Below are 16,458 nucleotides of genomic sequence, written 5' to 3' on the forward strand. Positions count from 1 at the left end.
AAATTAATAAAATGTGAAAACACCCATGTACTTAGATTTAGGTGCACGTTAAAGAACACCAGGTGGTCCAAATTTTCGGAGCCCCCACTACAGCGTGCCTCATAATTAGATTGTGGTTTTGGCATGTAAAACCCCGTAATTTAATTAAATTAATTTCTGTGTGAAATTAGCCGGAATTCAATGTGCTGTAAAAATTAGCAGTGTCTACATCTTGCATTTCTGGAAATGGTTATAAGCTCATTGGATGGTGGACTTGGTCTTCTACTTGGATCAGTTGCATGACTCTTTTGGATAAAAAGTTAATTAGAATAATTACATATAGAGTGATTTTCAAATGTATGACTCTGTGGTTAAAGCAATCAAAATAATCTCCTAATTATCTCACCTTCCCTCGTTTTAAGAAAGTTAAAGCACATTTTGACATGGTATAGTTGGCTCCTATGGTATCCTCCTGGACCACGTGCCCACTAGTAGAATAGCGCGTGATGGTCAAAGGTTGACAAAACGAGATCCTGCGTCATTTGTACTTTTGTGTGTGACCCAGGCCCTGTCCTACACTGTTTTGAACAACAGTGGGCCTGCGGCTGTTCGGGCATGTCCAAAAGGGGGAGAGCACTCTAGAATTCCTCCTCTGGACTCGGCTGCTTATTTGTTATAAGTGCAGTCTGTAAACATGTACTTATTAGTGGTTGATATTGCTTTATAAACTCATTTCAAAAATTTCAATTGTCTCGTGATGTTGCGTTGGGTAAAAATGTTATTACCCTAGGCTTTGCTCAAAGAATGTGCCACATCTACAATTGTTGAACTGCATATTTTAACAGCATGTTGCAGTTTCATTAATGAGGTTTTACCTGTACTTCTGAGGTGGCAACAGGTAATGCTGATGACATGTGCTGGTAGTGTTGTTGGTGAATTGAGAGGTCTGTAATGCTTGTTGTGAGGCACTGGTGATAAGGGTGGCTATCAGTTTGAAATGCTGATTCACTTTTGCAGTGTACAGTTGACTTTTTGTAACATGGTTAGCTGTCTGCTGCCTTGGCCATGTGTTTGTAATGATAGCTGTCATATTTTGATCATTGAATAGATTGTCTCATTATCATTGCACCCTTCGTCGTGAAGCACATCACTTAAAGGGACACTAAAGGCAAATACTAAGTTGACGTGGTCTGTTCAAATACCACTCCAGAAACTTCGCAATGCTTGTTTCGTGCCAAGAAAAAACTTAGTTTATGAGAAAATTGCATTTTAAGGGTCCGAATACCTTTACTGCAATTCAAACTTCCCATCGCCCAACCAGAGGAGTGGTGACGTTGCATACGTCATCACCACTCTTTGCTGCTGTCAGTGAGTGAAACGGCGCCCGATTGACAGCGGTACCAAGACAGAGCGGTGGATTCGCCGCTGCAGCTGCTTTTTGGTCAAATGGCATAGACCCACAGAACAACTATATAGATCGACCGTTTGGGCATCCCGAGAGATCACATGGAAGTTGAATTCTCTGCTAATTGCAGTTTGTGCCAGTTTCGCGAGCCAGCAAAACCAGCGCAGCACTACGCGATGGTGAAAGTACTGTGAAACACGAAAACGTGGGCAGGCGCGGTTTTTCATTTTTCTAAAAATGAAATAGAGCTGAACAAGTAGCATTTTATTTCATCTTATAATACACCGCAAGGATGTTTTTTGCTACGAGTGGTTGAGTACTAGTGACAGAATTTGACTGAGGAGTGCTTTCGTCATCAGGCAAGTACTTGAATGTCCCGGGGAAGTCTCTGTTCATGTCCTGCATTTAGGTCAATTTCTCGATTATTAAGGCTCTGTCCGCGATAATATTGGCGCCTTAGAGATTCTCGAGCACTAATCATTTTAGCTTGACTTATTATTTGCCTTTAGTGTGTCTAGTGCCTTTAGTGCCCTAGCATGTTGCAATATTTTGCAATCTTTGACAAGCTTGCTCATGATCATTACTGCGTGATCTACCCCAGCCCCACCTGTGCCTGCACACTACCTTATTATGCATGTCATTGTTCAAGTGCCTTGGTTGTCTTGATTACACGAGCAATATGCAGTCTGTGTTGTCATAGTAAGGTACACAACGACCTGGCTAGGTGGTGTTGTTCCATGATATTTGACAGCGTGAACGTAGACAGCGAAAGAGGCTACAAATACCAAGGTATATGTGTGCTCTTTCATGAAAATTAAAATTAATTGGAAGTCAGCATTTGTTTTCATCTTCACCGGTCTTTGTCTACGTTAGCACTGTCAAACATTCTGTTATCACAGTGGCCATTTCACTCTACCTTGAATGTGTGAAAACTGTTGTGTGCATTGTGGGGATCAAGGTGCATTCTCGCGCCTTGTCCCCCAGCTCGTGCATGTATGTTGTTTAGCCTGAGGGAACCACTGCTCCAGTGGCAACATCACGGACATGGATAGCGTGCCGGAACTAATTTCCCGCACAAACCGTATTTCTCCCTCCCTGTATTGAGTCGCCGGGATGCGCCCCGATTCACCTCCCAAGTGGTGGCTCTCGGGTGCCCTCTCCACCCGAGTTCTCTTGTGCTCAGGGCTTTGTCACCGTGGCAGATGCTCACAGACCTGCAATGAGTTGGTTATGTGGCACCTTTGCTCCAACGACTTCTCATTTTCGTGCTTGGACTGCTACCCTATTAATCCTGGTGCAGCGTATGCGCAAACTCTGTCTTGCAGTGAGCCTTTGCCCGTAAGTGCTGTGACTGTCGCACTGTGCTGCCTCTCAGCATAACTAGCACCTAACTCGGTTTCAACATGGCATTAAAGCAAACCCTTTCACGGCCCTCATTCTTGCTATACCCCCTGGCTATGGACTTGTCCTTCGAAGCAAACGACCCTGAGAGCACGAGGTAGGTTCGCCTTTGCGACCCTCTGCTTTAGGCCACCATGAGCGTTGCCTTCCTTGGAGCGCTTTAGGTGATGTCGACCACTCGGATGTGTACATTAGTCGTATAGCCATGCCAGTAATGAGTTTTCTTGGCTGTTTGAGATGTGCGGGTTGCCTACTAACCTCCCTGACGTGCCGTCTCCACACACTTGTTCCTCTTTGTCCCGAGTGCAGTCGTGCCCAACGTGCCACATCGGAGCCACCCCGCATAGATGCTGGAGTGAATACGCTCGTTGGCCTCGCTTTATCCCGAGTGTCGTTCGCTCTGCCATGTGCCACATTGGAGCCACCCTGCTCTGCCGGTTCGTTTGTGGGCCTTGCCCCGAGCACAGGCCAGTGTCCCTCACATCGCACTGGAGCCATCATGTTTAGGAGATTTGTGCAGTTCGGTGTCCGAGGTGCCACATCAGAGCCACCCTGCTTAGATGCTGGTGCGCATATGCTTGCTGATCTGTCTTTGTCTAGAGTGCAGTTAGATGTTCGGTGTACTGCAGCTGAGCCTTCCTGCCTTGCTGTTGAGGCAAAACCGCTCTTCTTGTCCCAAGCACAGCTGGTAGACAATGTTGAGTGCAAGCCATCTTGCTCAACCCACACTGTCGCCGCACTTTTCACCTGCCGCTTGCCTCATGCACAGCTGAGCGGTATTTTTTATGTGCGTGAGCTGCCCAGCTCTGCTGACTTATTTGTTTGCAGATTGTGTGAGGCCTTATGCACCTGTCTGAGTGGCAACCCAGCTCTCCTCCATTCCGTTTACTGGGCCCTTAAGATAGGGCGAACGTTGGACGGACTAACCAACACGTGGTCCCCTTTTCTTTTTCTCTCCAGAAGTTTGCTTTGGCGAAGGAGTGCTGTTTTTTGTGGAGATGTACAATTCAGCTTGTGCACTTCTGCGAACTATCGGGCCACCTCACACACTGGATGTTGACACTGCAATGGTACAACTTTGTTGTGCGCTACTGCAAAGGGAGTTCAAACGTGGTGGCCGACGCCTTGCTGCACGCCCCTGTTTTGGTGTCTGACCCTCCTGTCCACCACTCTCGTGAGCATTTACACCAAGTAGAGACCGGAGCCTCAGTCTCCAATGGCCCTGAAGGCCCAAAACCATCGCACTTGGTAGAGACCATAGCTTCAGTCTCCAAAGGCGCGAAACCCTTGCACACGGTAGAGACCGTAGCCTCAGTCTCCAATAGCTCTAAAGGCGTGAAACCCTCACACTCAGTGGAGACCATAGCCTCACTCTCCAATGGCTCGAAACCCATGCACTCGGTAGAGACCGAAGCCTCAGACTCCAATGGCCCTAAAGTCCCGAAACCCACGCTTTCAGTAGACAGGCGCCTCAGTCTCCAATAGGCCTAAAGGTGCGAAACCCTCGCACTCGGTAGAGACCATAGCCTCATTCTCCAATAGCTCTAAAGGTGCGAAACCCTTGCACTCGGTAGAGACAGGAGCCTCAGTCTCCAATGGCCCTAAAGTCCCGAAACCCACGCTTTCAGTAGACAGGCGCCTCAGTCTCCAATAGGCCTAAAGGTGCGAAACCCTCGCACTCGGTAGAGACCATAGCCTCATTCTCCAATAGCTCTAAAGGTGCAAAACCCTCGCACTCGGTAGAGACCGTAGCCTCAGTCTCCAGTGGCTCTAAAGGTGCAAAACACACGCGGGAGGGTTGGCCCCTCCCGCGTGTAGCCGTGCGCGGCTCAGCCGTGTCTGGGGAAAGGGGGATCCTGGGGGTTGAGCCGATGCTGTGTGTTTGGACCTTTAAGGCCCCCCGGCGGAGGCAACACACCTCTTCGGCCTCGGCTTCACATAGACGGCACCTTCAGACTGACCCACCTGGAGGAAATCTGCAGTCGCCTTTTCCTGTCCTCCTCTCCAATCTTCGTCTTTCTCTCCCAGTTTTCCATCTTTCCTGTCTTCTCTTCACTTCTTATTACTTCCGTATTTCCTGGCGGCAAGGGTTAACCGTGTGTAATATATCCTGTCTTGGGTATATGTATATTAGGTTATAGCGGTGATGTATGGCTGGCGTCTGCAGGTATTCTTCTAACCTTGTAGCATCCTCTTGTTGGGCTCGGTGGTGGGTGGCCGCCATCGCCGCCGAAATTTTCAATGCTATATGGCAAGCAACTTTCCTCCGCTACCTGATCGCCCCCTGAAGAGGGGGCACACCAATGAAACATTCTTTCTTAATGCAGCCAAAACAATCTTTTCCAAAGTACCATGTTGTACATAGTGAGCGATAAGAAAACAGTCAGAATGATCCCAGCATTTGTTGTAGCGAAATCTCTCACTGAAGTAATTGGCCCAGGCTATAAAGTAACGAAGATGTGAAGTGGTGATCTTCTTCTCGAACTTCGTGGCAAAGCGCAATATGACAAACTCTCCAAACTTGTAGCATTTGGGGAAATTCCAGTCTCAGTGGGCCCACACAGATCCATGAACACAGTGCGCAGGGTCGTCTCAGAAGATGACCTTCTCGGACTGAGTGAAAGCGAACTACTAGAAGGATGGCAAGACCAGAACGTAGTAAAAGTGCAAAGAATAACATTAAGGCGAGATGACAAACAAATACCAACCAAACACATAATCATTACTTTCGGAACCAGCAACCTGCCTGAAACAACAGAAACCGGCTACTGCAAGCTTCGTGTTGGACCATACATCCTAAATCCGCGTCGATGCTTCAAATGTCAGCGTTTTGGGCATGGGTCGCAAACCTGCAGAGGGCGGGATACTTGTGCTAAGTGTAGTTCTTCTGAACACTCTTCTGACATCTGTACTTCACCAAACCACTGTGCCAACTGTGCAGGAGATCACCCCGCCTACTCGCGATCGTGCCCCTCGTGGAAAAAAGAGAAACAAATAATAGAACTGAAAGTCAAACTAAACCTATCTTTTCCAGAGGCATGTAAACGTTTCGCTCTCCACAACCAGTCTAGCCCTTCCTACACCAATGTGGCGCGCCGGGGGGCAGCGCTACATCCTTCGGCGGCCGCCCAAGTCACACGGAGTGTGACGGCGGTTACGCCATCAGCCCCCCTGGTGGGAGCAGCCACTGCTCTTCCGCCCCCTACCACGAAGGGCCAGCAGACCTCCGAGCCTGCCGGTCCCGGGGCCACTGCTCGTGCAGACAGGCCCGAAAAACTTCCGAGAGTGCCCGCTAAGCGGGCGTCATCCAGAGCCTCTGAAGAGGCGATGGATGTAACAAAAACTTCTCCGGCGTCTCAGATGCCGAAGGAACGGCATTGCTCCCTGGAGCGCGCCAACAAAAAGGAAATACCCCGCATCAAGGGGCCTTCAAAGGTCTCTTGAGCCAACCTAATTGATCTCTTGACACACACCATAAAACACTTCCAATATGGACACACAGATAATGCATTGGAATGTGAGAGGTTTAATACACAATCTTGATGATATTAAGGAACTCCTTCGCAAGTTTAATCCAAGGGTGCTGTGTGTGCAAGAGACACACCTCAATCCTTCACATACTAACTTCCTCAAACAATATGCCATTTACCGCAAAGATCGCAGTGATGCTCTCTCCTCGTCAGGCGGTGTTGCTATTATAATTGATAATGGTGTCGCCTGCCAACATTTACATCTGCAAACGCCCCTTGAGGCAGTGGCAATCAGAGCCGTGCTATTTGATAAGTTAGTCGCAGCTCTCTGTACATCCATCCATGCCATCAACTTTCCACAACAGAATTCCAGAGCTTTATCGCAGAACTCCCCGAACCTTACATTGTAGTAGGTGATTTAAATGCACACAACACCCTCTGGGGAAGTTCTCGTTGTGATACGAGAGGGCGCTTAATAGAAAACTTCCTTTTATCTTCCAGTGCATGTCTACTAAACAAGAAAGAACCCACATTCTACAGCGCACTCATTGAGCAAGCCGACTCTCTAGGGGTACATTTTGAAAGGATTTCGAGCTCATCCCACTATTCGGATACATTTCTGAGATACCGGCAACAAGCGGGACGACTGCCTCTGGGTCAGAAAGGAAATAGCAACCAACCTTACAACCGCCCATTTAGCATGGCAGAATTTCAGGCTGCGCTAAATGGCTGTAACAAGTCCGCTCCAGGAAGTGACAGAAGAATGTATGAGATCAGACACTTGCACCCCGAAATCCAAAAAACACTACTATCACTCTTTAATTCCATGTTCTCTGCCAGCTACATTCCTTTGTCTGGAAAGAAGCAATCGCAATCCTTATTCTCAAAGAGGGCAAGGACCCTTCCTCACCCAACAGTTAGACTTATAGCTCTGACAAGTTGTATATGCAAATTATTTGAGAAAATGATTAACTGTCGCCTCATCCATTTTCTTGAAAGCAACAAGATACTCTATCCCTTACAGCGCGGTTTTAGAGAGGGTAGATCCACAACAGATCACCTTGTCCGCATCGAGACAAATATCCGTGATGCCTTTGTCCACAAACAGTTTTTCCTGTCCGTATGTTTAGATATGGAGAAGGTATACGACACAACCTGGGGTGCTTTGGAATCCTCCGTGATCTGTCTGAAATGGGAGTTCGAGGCAACTTGCTATACTTGATTCAGAGTTACCTCTCCAATCGCACCCGCCGTGGTTGGTCAGTGGCTATGGTGTTGGGCTGCTGAGCACGAAGTCGCGGGATCGAATCCCGGCCACGGCGGCCGCATTTCGATGGGGGCGAAATGCGAAAACACCCATGTGCTTAGATTTAGGTGCACGTTAAAGAACCCCAGGTGGTCGAAATTTCCGCAGTCCTCCACTACTGCATGCCTCATAATCAAAGTGGTTTTGGCACGTAAAACTCCATAATTTAATTTTTTCTCCAATCGCACGTTTCATGTTAGAGTTGGTAACGTTCTGTCTCGTCCATTTACGCAAGAGGCTGGTGTTCGAAAAGGAGGTGTGCTGAGCTGCACTCTTTTTATTGTCAAAATGAACTCTATCCAGACTGCCATACCACGTAGTGTTTTATTCTGTATATGTGGATGACATCCAGATAGGCTTTAAATCATGTAGTCTAAGTATCTGTGAGCGACAAGTACAGTTTTGCATAAATAAATTGTCTAAGTGGGCGGACGAAAATGGTTTTAAGCTAAATCCGAAAAAAAAAGTATGAGCGTCCTGTTCTCTAACAAGAGAGGTATACTGGCGGACCCCGTAATCAATCTCAATGGAGAACTGTTATCTGTGAGCTGTGACCACAAATTCTTAGGGATCCTTCTAGACAGTAAGCTAACTTTTGTGCCACACCTGAAATATCTTAAGGCAAAGTGCCTCAAGACTATGAATCTGCTGAAGCTGCTGTCACGCACAGCTTGGGGAAGCGACAGGAGATGCCTAATAAAGTTGTACAAAAGTCTAATATTAACACGCCTTGACTATGGGGCCATAGTCTTTAATTCTGCTGGACCTAGTACTCTAAAAATGCTAGATCCTGTCCACCACTTGGGCATCCGCCTTGCAACAGGTGCCTTTAGAACTAGTCCTGTGCAAAGCCTTTACGTTGAATCTAATGAATGGTCCCTATACTACCAAAGGACATATTTAAGTCTTTCGTATGCCTTGAAGGTAAAATCGGCTGTGGATCATCTGTCATTCAATTATTCATGACTTCTCCACGGCCAGGCTGTTCCGCAACCACGCAGGTGTCCAGCCTCCTCTGTCCCTCTGGTTGGAAGCACTCAGAAAAAACAGGGGTCTCTCTTTTAGAGAATGTCTTAATGGCCCCCTCTCGGCTTCCACCGCCTTGGGAGTGGCAAACTATCCAATGTGACATCTCTTTCTTAGAATTATCGAAACAAGCACCTGAGGCTCACATACAATCACATTTTCTTGAACTTAAAGAGAAGTATTCCTGTGACGAATATTACACAGATGCTTCGAAGTCTCCTGCTGGTGTTGCTTACGCAGCTCTCGGACCCTCATTTTCAACATCTGGGCTACTAAACCCACACACCAGTATCTTTACGGCAGAAGCATACGCTATACGGTCGGCTATTAAAAACATAAGGCGCAGAAATGTCGCTAAGGCTGTTGTCTTTACAGACTCATTAAGTGTCGTGAGAGCCCTAATTAGCTTACGAAAGCATACGAATCCCGTTTTTAATGAGCTGTATAGCTTGTTGTGCTCCGCATATATGTGCAACCAAGCGATTATTCTATGCTGGGTACCTGGCCATAAAGGTATAAAAGGCAACGTAGCTGCTGACGAAAACGCTAAGTCAGTGAGTTTTAGCGACACAGATGGAAATATCTCCATTCCTGCCACAGACCTAAAGCCCTTTCTGCGCCGTAAATTGAGGAATCATTGGCAAGCAGAGTGGGATACACAAACATTGAATAAGTTACACATCATAAAACCAAAACTACGGAATTGGATAAGTGAGAAAACAGCACGGTACAAGGAAGTACTTCTTTGCCGATTAAGAATAGGGCACACTTACAGTACTCGCTCCTACCTTTTGACTGGCGGGGATTCTTCTACTTGTAGTAGGTGCGGCGATAACTTGACAGTGCTCCATGTTCTTATCCAGTGCCCTGCAATAGAAACAGAGACACTATCTCGTCATAGACAGCCACCATACCCTTTGTTGTTATTTTTCTCAGAGTATATAACACCATTGCTTGGCGCTCTTTGGCCATGACTGGCCCTTGCGCCACAAAACCCTATACATCATCATCAACATCATCATCATCAAAAAGTATTTCCCTTATGCATATCAGGAAAATATACCACTTCACCCCGGATTTTTGCTTAGTGATGAACCGCTTTTTAAACTGCAAATAGTCTGATTTCTTAGCCGAAACCGACATTCTCAAAATAATTTGGCCAGGAAATTTTAATACGTGATTACCAGCCCTTGTATTCGAGGGCCGTCTTGATGCTTTAGTGTAGCTGTTGTTTTGTTTTCGTGTGTTTTTTATCAAAACACAACTGCCATCGTCCACGTCCATAACTAATCAGTGTCATTATTTTAATAGCTATATATTTACGTCATTTACAGCGAATGTTTTTAGGCCCTTATACAGCCATGCCACACCTACCATAATAAATTCACTGTCCATGCCATTCAGAATAAATCCTTTAAATTACCATTTGTCATGGCGCTCTTTGGCCATAACTGGCCCTTGCGCCATTAAAAACCACATATCATCATCATCCAATGGCTCTAAAGGCGCGAAACTCTCGCACTTGGTAGAGACCGTAGCCTCAGTCTTCAATGGCTCTAAAGGCACGAACCCCACGCACTCAGTGAAGACCAGAGCCTGTCTCCAATGGTCGAAAGGTGCGAACCCCACGCACTTAGTAGAGACCAGAGCCTTGGTCTCCAATGGCTTTAAAGGCGCGAACCCGACGCACTCAGTAGAGACCGGAGTCTCTGTCACTAATGGCTTGGACATTGAGATCCCCGACGCAAACTGATCCCCGGATTGCCAGCCTCGTGAGAGGATGTGTACCTGTTGGACCCCATTACTTTCGCTGGTATCGTTTTCAACAGGCAAGAGCTACTAAATAAAGGCACAGCAGAGCGATCTATTTTCTCAACAAATTGTTGATAGGCTCAAAGAACCTAGCTCCGAAAAGGAGCCGGGGGCAATGCCGTTGTGCGCGCACAGACAGTTGATATTGCTGTTGGCACCAAGTGATTCAGCTGGTATTGTTGTGGGTATGTTGGATTCGTATCTGCTTGATGCCAATGGAGTTCTCCTGCACCATATCCCATCTGAAGAGGCTCCCCAGGAGTCGTTCAAGGTGGTGATACCCCGCAGTCTAAGCAAAGCCACTCTTAGCTATTTCCACGACTTCTGGTTGGCCGGACATGTAAGTGGCCTTGAGACTTTCCACAGGTTGAGCCACTCCGCTACCTGGCCCATCACGAGGGGATTCTGAAACGTGACACTCTTCACTACACCCGTTCGTGCTGCGTGTGCCAATGTGTGAAGCCTCGTCTGGGCAAATCCCGTGGGATCATGCAGCCGATTGACAGTGAGCTACCCTGGCAAGTGTAGGCCTGTGACATTATGGGAGCCTTTTCCAGAAGCCAGTGAGGCTACATTTCCTTCTTAGATGTCACAGATAACTTCACGAAATGGGTTGAACTTTTCCCCTTCAGAAGTTAACAGCACACGCAATCTGGGATAAGTTGACTGAGGTGTTTAACCACTTCGGCTTTGCAGTGGAGCTGATAACAGACAATGCATCTTACTTCACGGCGAAAGTGTTCACGGATGTGTGTGCCATCTTTGGCATTAAGCACTGCAAGACAGCCACGTATAACCCACAGGCCAACCCGACAGGGCAGATTAACCAGAACCTCAAGACCTTGTCGCGGCCTTTGCCTGGCAACATAGGGATTCGGATGTCTGCCTTAATGAGATAGGCTTCTCCTTGTGGTTCATGGTGAACTCTTCAACTGGGTACATGCCTGCTTTCGTCACTTCGGGAAAGAGCTGCGTAACCCCATGGACTGTGTTTTGCAGACCGGCAGCAGGGCATGCAGCATGAAAGCCGCCCTTTCTGGCTGTGCGGCGGAACTGCGCTCACGGATAGACGCGGACCTTGACCTGGTCCGTTCCAACCTTGTAAAAGCACGAACTGGACAGAAGGCCTAATACGACCGGTCACATCGGGATTTGTGCTATGGTGTTGGCAATCTCGTCCTCAGAAGCAACCATGCCTTGAGGGACACTGCCAAAGGCATCTCTGCTTCCCTGTCGGCCAAATGGTTGGGCCCATTTCGAATGGAGACCAAAATGCCCCCTCTGGTATACGAGCTGTCCAATTCCCAAGGGAGACCAGTCGGCAGTCCAGTTCACGTCTTGTATGTCAATAATTTATTTGCCAGGAGCAGCGACTGGTGAGAGACGGAGCTGGTCAACGAACTGCAGGCAAACTGTGACATGGCTGGCCCCAGGTGACGCTACTGGTACAATCTGTGGGAATGCACGTAGGCAGCCTTTCTCCTACTCCTATTGGACTTCATTCCCTACTGGGCAGGTGAATGGAGAAATGCAACTACGATGCGAGGGCACACATTGAAGCGTTGACAGGCCCTTGCGGCCTATGTACCCTATCGCGCTGACCTGCCTTATGATGTGCCTAGTCAGCTTTCTCCCACTAAAAAGTAGGTGGACTTTACTCCCTACCATGCTGGTGAACAGAGAAATGCAGCAATGGTGTGAGGGTGCACACTGAAGCTATGATTGGCCCTTGCGGGATAGGGCCAAGCCTTAGCCTGGCAAACACCCCTTTGTGGTCAATTAGGTGGGCGGGCACCTTGCTTGGCAAGCGGGCTTTGCCAGGGGGCTTTCCTGTCCTTAAACCTGTGTCGTCCAGTCTTTTTCCTGTGCCTGGTTCTACCGTGCGGCTAGTCTGTTCCTGACCACAAGGCCTGCTGTCCCTAGTCCTGCCGCCGTGGCTGACTCCTGCCTTGGGGGCCACGAACTCATGTGATCCTTGCCTCCTGCTGCCTGGACTGCCACTCACAGCGGCCAGTTCACCCATGCATGCTCTGGCCCCTGGATGAGGGCGATCGCTCCACTGCTAACCTGACTGCCAGTCATCCCTGTCTGCCATTCCTGTCAGCGCACAATCCAGGGAGCTCAGGGACTTTCGTGGTGGCTGCAGTGCCAAAATGGCAGCCACGCCTTTCGAACTGTGTTTCTCCCTTCTGGCGTCAAGTCACCGCGTGAGCTTATGTCACCAGTACACACCCCGATTGGCCTCCTGAGTGGCAACCCCCGGGCTCCCTCTCTACCCGAGCTCTCTTCTGCTGAATGCTTCGTCGCCGTGGTAGATGCTCACTGGCTTGCAACAAGCTGATTATGTGGGATCTTTGCTCCCACAAATTCTCATTCTCACTCTTGGACTGCTACCCAATTAACCTTGCAGTGAGCCTTTCACCATAACACTTTCCTCTCCGCGGAAGAATAGGCAGTTCTTGAGTAGTCTAGTAAAGGATTTTTTTACTGCTACAGCAAATGCTTGACATTAGGATGTATGGTATGAATTTGTAGAAGGAATGTGCTTTCTAATGGTACTATTTTCAAGCAAACATTTATTAACAATGTGAAAAAAATTAATATACAAATTTGTAGCAATACCGATAGAACTTTGCAAAAACATTGATGGTGCTTTGCTCCACGAAAACAAGACAAATTTGAAATATATATTTTGAACAAAAAGGCTACATACAACATTCCCGCAGATATGAGCTTTCTGTCTGTGGAAGGTGGTTAGTAAGAGCCGTGCTGCGGCTTTTACGAACCACCGCACGCCAATGCAGAGCGCAATACTGAGGTCCACTCGAGACTGTCTCCTCATGCAAAACTCCACTTTCTGTGCCTCCGCTGGCAAGTGATCCTGCCCAAATGACGTTGACACCCTACAGATAAGAACTATGACCTTTAGAACACAGCAGATATCTCTAGATCTGAGCACGGCAGTGATGAAATTGTTCGGAGTAAAAGATGAAACTTGCCGGTGGATACCTGTTGATGTTCCAGGGCTATTTGACGCACTTTTGCCATCTGTGCTGAACTCAGATGAAGCAAAATCATCTTCATAGTCTGTGCTGCTACCACCATCAAAAAATTATGATGCAGACTCGTCAAAATCCGTTGAAATTCGACGTTTCCGAAGGGCAGCTGTGCGCGACATCAATGCCATGTCGGAAGCTACGAGCGCTCGTCATGCCCAACTAAAAGGCTCTGGATAGCACAAGCTGTCCGAAAGTGCTTAGAGTGCAGCAAAATTTGAAGTAGAAATCATTGATGGGGGGTTATCGATGGGTATAGGCGCTGACAGGAAAGTGTTAAGTGCCTTGACTGTCGCACTGTGTTGTATCTTGGGTTAATAAACCCATGTTTGTTATCGATCGCATTCTGGAGAGTTCTCAGTGCTGTGTCGAAAGAGTCGGTGAACCTTGCCATACCGCCTTTGTGTATTGTGGAGTGCAGGAGCGTCGTGCCCTTTCCTGATCGTTGCTCATAGGGTCAGCCTTGTGCAAATCCATCTCCACAGCATGTAAAGTTGTGTTTCTTGATAAGCTCAGAGTGGTGTAATATTTATTAAATCAACTTTCGCAGCTCAATGAGCAAGACTTGTGTTGCAGAGAAATTGTGTGTAACTGATGAAATTGCAAATGCTTGATGCAAGTGAGTAGAACGAGGCTGTCAAAATGGCTTTACATTTCTGTGATTTCTGTACGAAAGCACTCTAACCAGGCCATTCAGTGGCAACCAAAATCGCTCACAGTGAATCGACTTGCTGCAAATGAATCTCTTTTCTGTCATTTGTGTGCAAAGAAGGGTGCGTGACATGCTCAGTTGTCTTGCACTTTCTGCCAGTAATGCATTGTGCTTCTTGACTGAGCCACTTTATATGTATTTTTTGATGTGTTGCGCAGCGGCTGACAAGCTGATCAAGATTTGGGGTGCCTATGATGGCAAGTTTGAGAAGACCATCTCGGGGCACAAACTGGTGAGTTCTCCTCTGATTGTGCCTTGTAATCGGCGAGTGCTGGGTATCTGTAACTATGGTCTGTCCTTGCTTTTTGAAATTCTGTTGGATTTTTGGCTTGCTGAGTACACTGGCTATGAGGTTCCCAATCTGTCCACTGAGCTCAAGCTCACTCAGCTTGAGCTCAGTGGACAGTGTCTCAGTGTCTGTCTTGAGACAATGTCATCATGTGAATCATATATGTGAGCAGTTAGCGCAGGCTAAATGTTCACTTCGCTTCCTTAATGCAGTCGAACCCACTTATAACACGAAAATTCCATTGTTATAACCTATAATTGTTATCACTGGGTTGCACTAAGAAAAGCAAAATAGGGGATGGCAGAGCTGCTGCGAGAAAACTATAATGGCGGGGAGGCTAGTGCCCCTCCCCATCACCTTCCTCCATCCGGCTGCTGATTGTGTTCACTTGTTTAACCGTTTAACTCTGCTTCCTGTGCGCTCTGATCAGGCATCCCTTTGTCGGTGGGAGCTTTGCAGGATATGTGTAACTCACTGCTGCCTTGGACAAAGCATGCTTTCCTAAAGCAGTTCCGCACCGTAGAAGCACTTACTTCGTACCTTGCACCAACTGTTGCTCCCTCCTTGTCCATGTGGCCATGTCCATCAACAAGACTAACTTGTTCATGACGCAATGACGATACGTGACCTTAAAATTGGCGATCACGCTGGCGTCCTTGGGCTGCAAGCCTGCCGTCGTATTCAGCGGCAGGAAAAAAATACTTCCACGCTTAAGAGCTTTGGCATGGAGTCGTGGGCATTACAATTGTCTACGATGAGCGTCACCTTCCTCTTAGATCACTCGATACGTTGATTGAACTCCAGGAGCCAATCACGAAAAAATTATTGCGTCATCCATGCCTTGCGGTTGCTACGGTAGTTCACCAGTATTGTGGCAGCACCATGGAAGTAGTGGGGATTTCTTTATTTCCCAATGACAAATGCAGGGCACTTGTCGTTTCCGCCTATGTTGGCACACAAGAACAGCTTGCTGTTTTTGCCGCCCTTAGACGTGTCTCCTTTGACTGCATGCGCCTTGGATGGAAACATCTGGAAGAACATTCCTGTTTCATCGCTATTATATACGTTGGTGTCAGCGTAGTTGTCGAGGGTGTGGGTCAACGTTTCCTCCACCCACTTATGCTTTGCCTCTACATCAAGTGATGACTTAGTAAACAGGTGATGACTTAGTAAACAATGCCGTGCTTCTCTCTGAAGTGCTGTACCCAGCCGCCACCTGGCTGGAAATCCACATTGTTGATGAGTAAAGCAAACTGCTTTGCCTTTGTGGCCAGAATTGGCCCACTGATGGGCAAGTTCAAGGGACGGGGACTGAGAAACCGCTTGTAGAGGCCCTCTTTCATCTCCTTAAGGGCACCTTGTTGAACGCGCTTGCTCCTGTTGTCTACCGAGCAGTTTTATTTGTGAAACATCTCTGCCGAGTGGATGATTGTCAAAACTGTCGGTTGTGATAGTCCGTATTTGTGATCGTCCGTGATGCAGAAAAGGCTGCAAAACAGGTTCATTCTGTGAACACACGGTGGCTGTTGGGGCGGCGGGTGAGGGTGCAGCGGCTCGAATTTTTCTTTTCAAGGATTTCGCATTCTATTACCTTTTGGCACGGTGACCCAGCATCCAGACTTCATTATAACCGATTATGCCGCATGGGGCCATTGTAGTAAACGGGTTATTTCCCCATAGAAAACGTACAAAAGTTGATGGTGCAGCAGCTTCTCATTGTTATAACCGATATGTTTCTAAAACCAGTATCATTATAACTGGGTTCGACTGTAATTACCCTTAGTGGAAACACTTACAAATGTAGGATTACATGCAAGCATTGAATTTTTTATAGAGTGCCGTCGTGACAACATTGCGGTATTCCACACTTGCTACAGGACCTTGGATTGTGCTTTTTGTGCACTGTCCTCGGCCAAGCACAATGCAGGCCAAGTGCTTACCAAGGCATGAGACGTCGGGAACTGCGAGCATGGCTGAGGACCCCATTGGTTTGGCCGTTGGA

General features: G+C 47.6%; 1 protein-coding gene across 1 annotated transcript in view; it reads left to right on the forward strand.

Annotated features, from left to right (window-relative positions):
* The window catches only part of wds (WD repeat-containing protein wds), a 107,742-nt gene that overhangs the window by 17,280 nt on the left and 74,004 nt on the right, over positions 1-16,458 (forward strand). Inside the window, exon 4 of the mRNA XM_055063838.2 lies at positions 14,326-14,399. Coding sequence (XP_054919813.1) covers positions 14,326-14,399 — 74 coding nt within the window. The remainder of the gene's footprint in view (positions 1-14,325; positions 14,400-16,458) is intronic.

This window comes from Dermacentor andersoni, chromosome 1 (assembly GCF_023375885.2).
Source record: "Dermacentor andersoni chromosome 1, qqDerAnde1_hic_scaffold, whole genome shotgun sequence".
Classification (NCBI taxonomy): domain Eukaryota; kingdom Metazoa; phylum Arthropoda; class Arachnida; order Ixodida; family Ixodidae; genus Dermacentor; species Dermacentor andersoni.